At 44.6% G+C, this 12,572-nt stretch overlaps 1 protein-coding gene across 2 annotated transcripts in view; it reads left to right on the top strand.

The window, feature by feature from the left end:
* The window catches only part of LOC146867816 (mitochondrial import inner membrane translocase subunit Tim23), a 71,788-nt gene extending 61,364 nt beyond the window's left edge, over positions 1 to 10,424 (top strand). For both annotated transcript variants that reach the window (XM_085608382.1, XM_085608392.1), the window contains exon 7: positions 8,930 to 10,424. In XM_085608382.1, the coding sequence (XP_085464508.1) occupies positions 8,930 to 9,045 (116 nt within the window). In that variant the 3' untranslated portion in view covers positions 9,046 to 10,424. The remainder of the gene's footprint in view (positions 1 to 8,929) is intronic.
* The last annotated feature ends 2,148 nt before the right edge of the window (positions 10,425 to 12,572 follow it).

Genomic DNA, 12,572 nt, shown 5'->3' with positions numbered 1-12,572 from the left:
GCATGCGCTGCTCTGCGAGGCTTCTAGTAAGGACTTCCATCTGGCACATCTTTTCCTTGTTTTTTTTTTTTTCGGCGTATTTGATCGGCCATTTGCGTAAGGCTTCAACAAAAGAAAGCACGCAAATGGCCAAAGGCTCGGGTATGTCCCGTCTTCTCTTTAAATGTTCCCTCCCATAGTTTTCGGGAGCGAGCAGGGGCGCACAGGCTTGCCAGCTGGCTGCTGCTCACGCCAGAGCTCCTTAGCACTGCACTCCTCCCCTCCCACTCCATCAGGCCATGCCGTGTCACATGACACTTCTGTCGCACCCGGTCTTGTTTTAACTAAAGCGGGGAGTTGACATTTCAAATCAGGTATCCTGTTTTCATTTCCGGACACCAAGCCACCAGACCACGTCTCCTGTGCCATGGTTAATTAACCATGGAGAGAGTGAGATTGATAGAGGTAATAATTTCACCCCCCTTTCAAAAACAGGATTCCATTGGGCAGGCGCTCCGACGCTAACGGGTGGACAGAGCACAGCTGCTTGCTACGTTTCCTCAGGTAGCACTCCGCCTTTTTGCCCGCACATAGACTGCCTGGTCAGGGTGAAAATACAAGGTGATTGTGACAGGGATGCTTCTTTTAAGCATCATTATTGTTTCACATAGTGCCAATATGCACTCTCGCCCTCTGCAGTTGGCCACATCGCCTGCTCGTCGACATAGAATGGAACTGCATCGCAGTGGTGCACTCCTGCTAGACAGTATTGTAGTTTTCCCCCCCCCCCCCTAAACTGCCACTGTAGGTTGAGAGCGCCCACGCCACCCCCTACCCACTCCACCCAGTTTATTGCCCATGGCGTCAGGAGGTGAGGCCAAAAGGCTCTTGTAAGAGGTCGGGGGGGGCGGCTGGCACACTGTATTCAAGGTTTTAATTGTACAGGATTTAAGGCGGTCTTTAAAAAACAACAAAAGTCGATTTTGCTGAAACCACAATTATTACCTGTAAAACCTATTACACTGCACTGACCTCCAACCCACATGCGTAGTGCTACTGATAACCGGCAATCGTATTGCTTGCAATCTGCAATTCGTGCGGTATTGGCACGCAAGAAACCAGTTTATCAGGGGTACTTGCTTGTGAACTGGGCAGAGTTGGGGCCAGGTTGTGACGTGGGTGTAGAGAGGAGTGGGTCCCTTCCCATCAGCAAGCCGCAGGACTGGTGTCCCGGAAAGAGGGGCAGGCACAAGTCTGTCAAGATGCCGCGGTTCACACCGGGCCATAGAGAGTAATTTAAACATTCTATTCTCACCTAGAATGCCTCCTCTTTAGCTCCCCTGCTGTGCTCATCCACACCTCTTTGCCAGAATTTCATTCCCATCCAACACCTCTATTTTTGTGCGTTTCCGATAAGTGCCAGCTTTTTTAGGTCTCCCCTGAGCCAGCGCTTTAGCGCAAACTCTGGCGAGTGCTTTAGTAAACGGGGGATTTGGAAGTGCAAACTAGTGCTTTTCAGGCCTCCAAATACAGTGCATGTGCGCCGGGTGCGCGCACCATTTGTCAGCCTACCGATTCACTTTCGCGGCCGCTTTGATGTTCTCAGTGAGCCGCGCGGCCACTGAACATCAAAGCGGCCACGAAAGTGCTCGCCATTTGCCACCCCCTCCCTTGGCGGCTTAGTAACAAACCAAACCAACTCCTGGCCAACTTCCTCCGAGCGTGACTGGCAAAAAGCTTCATACCAGTTTCTTTTTGCTGTTTGTTTTCTACTCTGTGGGATGCTGTGGTGTGAGCTGTGTCTTTGTAAACACACTGGAGCGTTGTGTTTTCGTGCTTTAATTGTCCACAGTGATGCACAATGTCCGCTCCGCCATCACTGCTTTCCTTCCAGCGTGCCTGGTGTTTTCAGTCAGCGCGGATTTCTTTCAGTCTGTGCGGATCTCCGGCGGTGCTTTGACAGCCGAGAAGGATGCTGTCTGGTGTGGGGGGAGGCATGTGAAACGATAGTCAATTAAACCTCTCTGTGCTGAAATCAATGCATATTGCCTGTTTCAGCCCCACTGCCGCCCTCCCTGGAGCACCCCCTGTCCCAGGCTGATGCATGGCTCTAATAACCCTGAATGGATGACGCTCCGCCGTCGTCAGTGTCTCGCGGCGTGCGCGTAACGTCGGGCACTTTCATCTGATGTCCTGGTCGAATATTAGCATTTATATAAGGAATATCCGCCATCTATAGGACGGAGTGGCCTCGTGCCCCTCAAACTGAGAATAAGGACTAGGCTTGTCATAGCCTCTCCTTTTATGCTTAAGTATCTATTACAAATAACAAGAACTTAACATCAAATTCATAAAATGAGGAAATCCGTTATAGTAACAGTTTATATAAATAAAACATCACCGCAACGTATAGAATTTGGCAAAACACAATATCACAGCAGGTATGATTGGGCTCCTGTTTGCTTTCCTCTGTTCAGTCTTGTCAAGTGTTTGAGCGCCTGTGCGCGCGGCCGCCGTCTGTCCCAATGTCATGTATTGATCGTCTAAAGCGATTTAAAGAACGCGCTAACACCCTTTAAGTTTATTTGTATTTACAATCATGTCACACATTCCCTGTCGGCCATGTGTACATAACCATTAATTATTGGTAAAACATTCACAACTCCCCTATCGTTTAAAGATCCACGGTGCAATTAAACCTGCAATATGTTCCCGATTGATTTTCTCTCCAAAGCCGGTACACGCGCATGTATCTCTCGGAATGCTGGTGCGGCAACTTGCCACGGGCTAGCTGGCAGCTAGCCAAACCAGAACAGCGTGGGTCGCCCCCGGGCATCTGTCTACTTAATAACAGATAAGAGGGCCATGTGATATAATTGCAGCCACGGAGCCTTCCAGCTGGGCGCTGACAGTGAGTTCACAAACTCGTCAAAGTACAAAGCGACTTCGGGGCAGGTGGGTCATTAAATACAGATCGCGCCACTTCCTGTCATAGCCGCCTACGGCAGCAGCATACCTAAACAAGCATTTGCAATGCAATAGGTCTCGCATTTGCAAAAGTTTAAGCTATTGGCATTGTTCATGACAATGCCTTTCTATTTTATAAAACAAACACATAATAGCATTTATTTATCTTTTACAATGCCAATAGCTAGTGTTGCATTATTATTAGCAATGCGAACTGCTCACACTTTTATAATGCGAGACCTATTGCATTGCAAATGCTTGTTGATGGGTTTGTAGCGGCGCGCACAGCCGCGAAAACGCCCCGCTGCTCGCCTGGATATCCGGGTGGCTGAAAGGACACAGAGTCCTGAATTGTGGGACAAGTAATGGCAGCAGTTGCAAGGTTTCCCTCCTTTCAGTAACCCACATGGGTAAGAAACTGTAGTTTCGAACGTATTCCGCAGCACCCACTGAGGATTATTATGAGGGAACAACGAGGCCCAGGAGGCATGGAAGCACATGCCCACTGGGGCGGGACTCTGCAAATGATTAAAATGAATTCCCCCAGCTGCGATATTGTTTGTGGCCAGTGATCAAGGGCAAAGTGTTGCCCAAAACACGTTTGGCTCTGTGATGGACAGAAGGGAGGAGACTGCTTCCGTGTGCAGGCCACAATAAAGAATAGAGAAAATCACGCTTTTGGGACCTTATAAGTATTTAGTTATGCAGCACAATATCCTTGGTGCAACAACATCAACTGTTGCATGGCTAAACCCTTACAAGGTCCCAAAGGGGAGACCTATTGGCTATACCAATGCTTGTTCTCTCTGCCCCGGGGGTCCCTCGCTATTCTCCAGAACAAGCCTCTTTCCATCCCCGTCTCGCCTTCCATTGCCACGGGTCACTCTCGCTGCTCCCTCCAGGGAGGCTGTGAAGTTGGTGACGACTCCGGGCCCTGATGAGACTCCTTGATCTGACTCCTTGATCTGACAGTGAGAGATACAGGCAGCGGGAGCCGCCCCTTTTTAGCTGAACTCCTCTGATGTGGCCGCTCAAGATACGGCTGAGAGCAGCAGGAGTCGCATGATATCTGGGCAGAGGTGGGATTAGAGGTGGTGGCACAAGGAGGTAAGAGGGAAAACGACCCCACGCCACGGGCCAGCTCTGCTGGCAAAACCCACAACCCAAATGCTGCATGCTTGTCTATCTCGGCGCCATGCAGCACCGCAGTAACATTAAGAGCGAAGTATTTTTGTACTTCGAGTGTTGGTTTACGTCCTGTTAATGTTCCGTCATCAACAGTTATATCTCACCTTCCCGTCTGAACACACTTTATATTCTTGTTAAGCTACCATGAAAGGCATACTGTGAAAAAGGTGGTACACAACAAATTGTTAGCTCGATGAGAAGCCAATAATTAGGAACAAACATTTGCAATGCAATAGGTCTCATTTACGCGAGTTTAAGCTATTGGTATTGTAAAAGACAATGCCTTTTATTTGTTTTAAAAACAAACATTAAAAGGCATTGTTATTTGCAATGTCAATAGCTCAAACTTGCGTAAATGAAAGACCGATTGCAAATGCTTGTTGTTCATTATCACATACATGACTTTAGGATGTTACAACACCTTTGTTTGATTTAATAAACTATAATGCTCATGTATGATAGAAACCCACCCAAAGAGTTCACTGAACTGACTTGCCTCTTAGTTCATTATTGGCATTGGGGGGGGGGCAGGAGTGTTTCTAAATTCAGGTTTGAAAATTATCACTTTTAAAAAACAAAAAGGCTTCTCAAAACGCTAATATAATCTTATGTACTAAGGTGAAACGGTTCTGCATGTTAATGAAATGCAATTTTTGAATTTTCAAAAGACTATCTTACATTTACACTTATGCTGCAAGATGTCTTTAAAATCATGAAGGTATTTCTAAAGTTTAGCGGTGCAAGACACCCTAGTTCATTTATTTACCTTCAATTAAACTTTTTTTTTTTTTTTTTTTTTTTAACTAAAATAGTTAAGAATGTATTTGATGTTATTGTTGAGTCAAGTAAACAGCAGCCCAGTCCTGCTGTTGACTGGGCCCTGAATGTAAAGGTCGTGAGGGCTGCATGCTGTCCACAGTCCCGTACTTTGAGTATCTGTTCTAAGGGGATGCCTAAAAAAAAAACTAATTGGATTGCAGCCATCTTCTCGGGTAACACTACTCCAAAAATAAGCCCACACGTTAGAAAAATGGTGAAATATATTTCGGGGGCATTTCCTGAACAATATTTGTCCACTGTAGTTTTACGGAGGTGGACAATGGGAGTCTAGCATGGACTCGTGGAAATTCTACAGGCTAGCCACCAACCACTAGCCCTTTCACAGCTGGATCATTGCAAGACATTTTGGTGACGTCAACTTCTGCAGCAGTACAGCCGTCTAGACTGAAAGAACTCTTCTGTAACGCTCTTTTTAGTGGATACTATATTTAACTGGGGATTCCTCACCTAGTGGACGCACTCGGGCACCAGACTGGATCCGGAGTCTTTTCTGAGCTATCCCTTTGTGCCCCAGTAGGTGGCATCGTTCGACTCTGTAACAGGTCCATCAAGGGCGTAAGTGATGTCCAGCCCACATATAAAGTCCCCACCACAGCTCCGTCAGTTTCCTTTCAAACACATTTGCCAGTTTATGAATCTCTAGTTGGAACCTTTTTATGATGGAGAAGAGCCCAATACACAGTTCCGGGAGGAAGGAATGTCTGGGAGAATCCGCAGTTCGAGTATCCAGCTGCAAGTGTTTCCAAAGGTAAATAGCTTGTTCTTCTGATGGATACTTCTAACTGCAGATTCCTCGCCTTGTGAAAAGATACCAAAACAGTACCTTCCCGGGCGGTCAGTCTGTAGAAAGGCTTAGACCAAGATGCCCTACAGAACAGAATGGGCAAAATGCCCCTCATGCCGTACCTGGCTATCCAGATAATAGTGCTCCATGAACATATGAACTGACAGCCATGCAGAGCCTGGCAGATGTCCAAGACACACTCCGTGTGCCAGTGTGGTGGTAGCAAACTTGGCTCAGGTGGAATAAGACACTGGCTTTCCGTAAGCTGTTTCTAGGTGAATCCATAGCAGCTGTTTATGCAAAGTGCAGTCCATCAAGAGATGGTCTGTTTTTGCGCAGCTTTTCCCTTCCTCGCCCCAGAGAACCCTACAGACAGCTGATAGCACTACGCGCCATCAGGCAGACTATCAGTGCTGAAACTCAGTGCTCTGAGTCAAAGTACTGAAGGAGGTCTTCTGTTTGGAAGGATGAGGTGCGGCAAAACACGCCACAGGATGATAGACTTCCCGATGTTGGAAGGAGTTCTTACTTTTGGGTGGAACTCCACCTTAGTCTATAGCTCTAGCTTGTCTGGGGGGGGGATAAAAAGAGTGGTTTACCGTTTCTAGATTCATGCCACAAGCGGACTTGCTTGCTGTGAGGAACACTTCCCTCAGGGTTAATAAACTTAGAGGGCACCTGTGCACGGGCTCAAATTGTGCGCACATCAGATATGAGATCCAAATTCAGGCCCCGGTGAGCCATTACAAAAGGTGTCTGTAGAAAACATGTGCATTAACCATGTAGACATTCCAAACTGGAAGCCTTTGGGTTTTTTTAATTAACATTACTACTGGCGACCCTACCTGAAGCACCAGGGTGACCTGCTGGTAATCTTGCCTGGGTGTAATTACTAATGTAGGTTGTCTGATGGTCTCACTATTACAACACTCATAATGTCAGTAGCTAGAGGTTCTTTCCATTGAACAGAAGTAGCTCTTATTGCAGGAAAGGTTGGAGACCCCTGTATCAGTGCCTTTTACTGTTGTCCTATAGGAGGACTTGCCAAGTAGCGATTTATGTTCCGTGTATTAGGTGATCTATGATGCGGACATTGATCCAGATGTACTTTTAGCTTTTTGGCGTAGCTGTCATTTGGCCCAGTGGCACCCTTTTCAGCCAGCAGTGGTAAGCCGTCTGGCCTTGTAGTTTAACTTTACGCAAGTTAAATTGGTTAGGTAAACTCCGTATTGCTGTCAGTTTCCAGCATTTGGATAGGTTGCGCTTGAGGCGCGTTCAGCTTTTGTGGTGGTTGGCGAATGCGGGGACTGGTCCCGTCATTAATCTTTCAGTGTACTTTCAGTTCTACGGCAACTGTCGGTGTTAACCAGATATATACCAAGTCCGTAGTATACGAATAACTTCCCGCGTCAAGTTAGTTCCGCTGCAGATCCGAGTTTTTTAATGTACATCCTCGTGCCCGCTTTTGATTCTAGTTTCCTGATTAGAGAAAGCTCCACGCGCTTCTCCAGTGTACAAGAGTTGTGTAGAGGGCAGCGCCCGCCTCCGACCCTTTTCACACACTGCGTGTATCTGATGCGCTTTCCGGTCTGACACGTAGTCCGCAGGAAACGTATCCACTTTAAACGTGAAAATTAGCTCTCGGGTAAAATGGCTGGTATTTGGGTCAGGTCAGAGTCCAGCATCCGCCTTACCGCGCCTGTCACGCGCTTCTCTTGCGATAGGGAGGCCACGCAGGGATAGGGAGAGGTGCCAAGATCTGTTTGCTATCAGCTGAGGCAGCTGTGCTTGACTGCAAGGAAGGAATGTGGCTGTGGCGTATCGGCTGGCCGCAGTGTGCGGCCAAAGGGCCGCATACGCCTACAAAACGGAACGCCTGTTAGTTCTCCTCTGCTCAGCAACAACTTTAACCTCTTGAACGTTTTTCTGCAGTTCACGCAGAATTTGTTCGGCAAATGTCGATTACGTGCAGTACGAATCCGCCCTTGGCTACACAAACCTTCCTTTAGAAAATAACCCGACGGCCTTCTAACCCATTTGTTTGCGGTAAAAGGAGCATGGCTTCCTGAGCATGTTCTGTTTCCTCATCCGAGATTTCGTTACTCCTTAAAGACCGGGTGTAGACTCGAATGAATTCCAAGTTTTCCAGTTAATGTTTTTGTTCCCTTCTGGTGTGTGAATAATCTGTGCTGTAACTTAAGCCGAAATCGCTCTCACAAAGACTTGTTTTCCGACGCCTGGGCGAAACTTTATATATTAAGCAGCGGGGTTCTAGGGACGTACGAGATACCCAAGTGTTTCTAATCGAGCTTAACATTTCTAAATGCCACCTTTGGGGCCATGTGTCACAGTGGGCTCTGCAATATTGAGGTAATATACATCCTAAGTGGGGTTACTGGTTTTATGTGTTTTTTTTTTTTTTTTTTTTTTTTACATTTCTGCCTTTATTTAATGTTAATCTTTTCTGCTAATCCATATTTATATATAATTTTGAGGGAAACTACTGCTAGTGTTTCTACATTTTTTTAACAGATTCTTTTATGTACACATATTTATATTTCTGATGGGTTTTAATGAATAAGTGCCCTTATAAGAAATATCAAAACACTTATTGAAACTTGAAAATTATGCAAGAAACGCTTGTACTTCAACTGTAAACTGCATTGGGAGCCCACCTTCTTTTTCGATTTCCTTTCCTATGAGTCTGCAAAGCTATTTGGCTGGTAGCTATGATTAACATCATTCAGAATCACCCAGCGTATTTATTTTCCTTTTTTATGCTTAATTAAAAATCCACACAGAATAGAAAATTATGGTTTTCTGTACTGAGCTGTAAAAGAGAAAAGGGAAGAAAAAACAGCGTTAAGCTGCCCGACTTCTAGGATGTGATGGATTGCTTGTGTACTCCAAACAATCCATTATTTTTGGTTGAGAACTTAAACTAGCAGGCTAACAGACAAATATTTTGTTCAGCTCGGCTGCCATAACAACTTGCAATGTCTTGCTTTCTTTGAAATGGTGCAAAGCCATCTTTATTATTGTATAGGTATGCTAAATAAGTCGTTCCCTTAGTTTTATTTTCTGTGTTCCAAGTTGCTTCTGTAAACATCGTTTTTATCTCTATCCGCTTCGCGTTGTAACTCTTATTTTTTTTTTTTTTCTCCTTTCTAGGAGGAATCCGTGGTGTTGCCCGTGGCGGTCTGATGGGCCTAACACTTACCAGTCTATATGCATTATATAACAACTGGGATCACATGAAGAGTTCTGTATCACGGCAGTCACTTTGAAGGACTAAAAATGCCCCTATAAATTCCTTCTACGAACTGTTTTTCCATGGTGGTATTTGACTTTTAATGTGTTCATGTGTCGCATGGAAGACATCAGGCAAGGCTGGTAAGGTTGCGGCTCTGCTCCTGTCGCTAAGATGTCTTCAAGAAAATACCACGAACATCGAACCTGGCCACTGTTGTGCAGATCAGCACCAGTCTGCCTTCCAGGAAACCAGGCGCCCACTTGTGCACGATCAGTCCTTTAATTTTATTATTTTAAATTTGGTCTGATCTATGCACGACTTATGATTAGTAACGCTCGGTGCTGGTGTTTCATGGTGACCATTCTATGATGACTAACAACTCCAGTGTTTTTGTATTTATTTCCCATGGGTAGCAGAAGGGATGCTGTTGGCTTCTTTTAAGGAATGTCCAAGTGCACCGCCCGCAAAATCTCGGTGTGACATGAGCAAATAACTGAATGCACATGCACATGAACATTTATATTGCAACCTGTGACAATGTTCAGATGAGATAAGCTGTTTTATTTATGTTTCCTGGGCTGATTTTTGAAACGTGCTTCAATTTTCCTGACCTTGGTGTTCTTGAAAGAGTTAGAGCCTCCTTATAAATCCTGCCATGTAACCTTTTTTTTGTTGGTAGTTTTACTCCCCTCATCCTGATACTTCTTGGATGTATTTTATTTGAACGGTCTGTTGCCCTAGATGTTGCTATAACAAACCTCATGCACTTTAATGACCTGCAACAATCTTTGGGAGGACACCGTCTAATGTGGGTTATTGCTTAGCCGCCCCTCTCCCACTGGACCTTAATAACTGCATTGCCACCAAAATATAGCCCTCTTACAGCTTTAGTGTGTCGTGCAGGAAGATTCACTCAGGATACACTCTTGAGAAATTTGATGTAAAAAATGCATCTGAAGCAATATCATACTAAGTTGTATGTTACTTTGTGGACCAATTTCAGCTAAATTGCCTCAATCTGGAAACAAGAAGGTGGGTGATAAAATTAAGAGTTGGGAACGTGTCAGACATTTTATTTCTAAAGAAAACAACTTCATTTAGCTCTAAAATATCTTCTAATCCTCCTCCAGCGATTTTATTGTAATAATGTGGTGTTTCTTTTGTTTGCTTTATCTATGTTGACACTTCCTGTTTTTTAATATAATTATTTGTGCCACTATAGGAATTAGCAGTATGTTTTTGGTCACTTCTGATATGACCCTCCTGTACAGTAAAAACTTGTAATTGTACCTGCATCCAACATGTTAGTCTAAGCCTTCAAATGTATTTGTTTCAGGCCATCATATGTAAAACCACAAGAGCACTTGGAAGTGTAGTGGGCTGTATTAGTAATAAAACAGACTACAACCAAAATATCATTTTGTATACATTGTTCATGCTCATGATGGGTATATCTGAAAATGTAAAGGTTCTCTGGGAGGAATTTCTTGCTTGCTATGTTGTCAGTCAGTCCCCTGTTAACATTTGTGATTTGGAGAAAATTAACTCGATTGCAATCTTATGTCAAGACGCGTTACCTGTAATATTGTTCATTTGTAATCGGTAAGTCTTACTCCACCGAGCCATGGTCTTAAAATGAAGAGTGCGCCTTTTATTTTCAAGTTTCCTGATCAAAGGAAAAGCTAGTAAGGCAATCCTTTTAAAATATTTGAAAACCAGGTGCTCATTGCTTACAGTCCGAATTTTAAAAATAGTCTTTGGACCATTAATAGCATTCGAAACCGTTTCTGCTATGTGGGTTAGAAAATGGCTTATTTTTCCATTGGTTGTCTGGGTGTGCTATTTTTGTTTGCTTGCCCACTATAGCACAAATGCTATATGCCGCCTGCTGTGATAAAGACCAATGTCGGCAAGTTTCACTGCCACTTGTAGTATCTGCCTTAATGACAGATGCTGCACAGGAATGTTTAGCATGAAAAATGTGTATTTTCACTAAAATAGTAGGTTTGTTTATGCGAAAACAAACACCCAAAAAGCTCTGCCATTTTCCAGTTAAGGTACTCAACACACACCGTAACTCAAGCTGCCTTCAGTGTTTGCCTGTTGGTAGGCAGGCTTTTGTACTGCATGCCATCTGCAAAGTGGGATTCTGTGTATGGGGTGTGAGTGATGGGTTACGATGTACATTGCATACCATACCAACAAGTTCTGGGGCGACTACGGGTTTGTTTTAGTTGAACCATAGCTAGTATTTTTTGTTTGTGGATTTCAGAGGTATATTGTAAACAGAAATATCAAGACTTGATGTTGGTTTTTTGATGTACAATGGCAGATGATTTGCCCTATGATGGTGGGTGAGCGGGCTGATAAAGGTGTACATGTACGAAATTTGTGTATGGGGATGTGTTGGCTGTACATAGTATATTTGGTGTGTGTTTGAATGAGGGTAGGGTGTGGTTGTATGAGAGTTGAGGGTGTGGTATGAAGGTATAGGTATAGTTGCAAATGATGGGTATGCTTCTTTGTCCGATCTAGATGGAACATGACATCCTTTCCCCAGGTTTAACTTATTAACTACCAAATTGCACACAGATTTATCAGACCTTTATTACACTGAATTTCTTTTCTGCCCCCACCTGCAAATCCCCTCAAAAAACCAGCACGTCTTTGGCCCACCCAGCCCCTGTTAACTATGCCCCGCCTTCCCCCAACTTGATGGACCAAAGTGAGAAAGCATTCAAACAGTAAATTAATCATACTAAATCACTGACAAATATTTGTGCCGTTCATTGTCAATGTTACAAGAAAATCAAAAAATGAAGTTCCTGCACTGGGAGCAACTAGCGGTCTGCTGTGTTTTTAAAGCGGAAACAAGGTGATGGGTGGAATGCTTGAATTAATCTCAGCCACTGGCAATTGCTTGTGTCCCAGCCCAATCCATCTTTTTTCGCCAACCATGACGTCTCTGGATCTACCCATCCTCTTTGAAGTTCTCTTCACTGAGGGGAAGAACCTGTATAGACTCAGCATTGGCATGGTCTGACCAAGGATTGTGTTACACAGTAAAGTCCTTTCCCTGTAGACAGATTGACAACCTCCACAGTTTTGGATTTTCCCTCCTGTTTGCATGAGCCATCTGAGAGGACTGTGGTCTGTCTGAACCATGAAGCAAGCCCCAAACCATTATGGTCCCCACGACTTCAGTGTCCCGACTACAGCAGAGGCTGCCCTTATAATCGCACTCTATCTACCTCTGTTCCAGAGAAAGTAACCTCCTGCTAATGAGGGCTATTTGTTGGTCTAGTTCCTCTTTTAACTGTGCTTTGACAGCCCCTATGCCATGCTCTGAAGCGTCTCTGCACTATGTTCTCATTGGAAGTCAGGATCATTGAGTATAGGTGCTGTACACATGGCCTCCTTGATGGTATCAAAGGCTTTGGGACATGCCTCTTTCCAGATCACCTTTTTGGGTGGCTTCTTTGAAGTCAGCTCTGTTAAGAGGGCAACAATAGTGCCCTAATCCCTTAACAAACCTCCCACAGTATTGTGAGGCCCAGAAAT

This window comes from Triturus cristatus, chromosome 1_2 (genome assembly GCF_964204655.1).
Source record: "Triturus cristatus chromosome 1_2, aTriCri1.1, whole genome shotgun sequence".
Lineage (NCBI taxonomy): Eukaryota > Metazoa > Chordata > Amphibia > Caudata > Salamandridae > Triturus > Triturus cristatus.
This window is presented reverse-complemented; position numbering and strand designations above follow the sequence as displayed.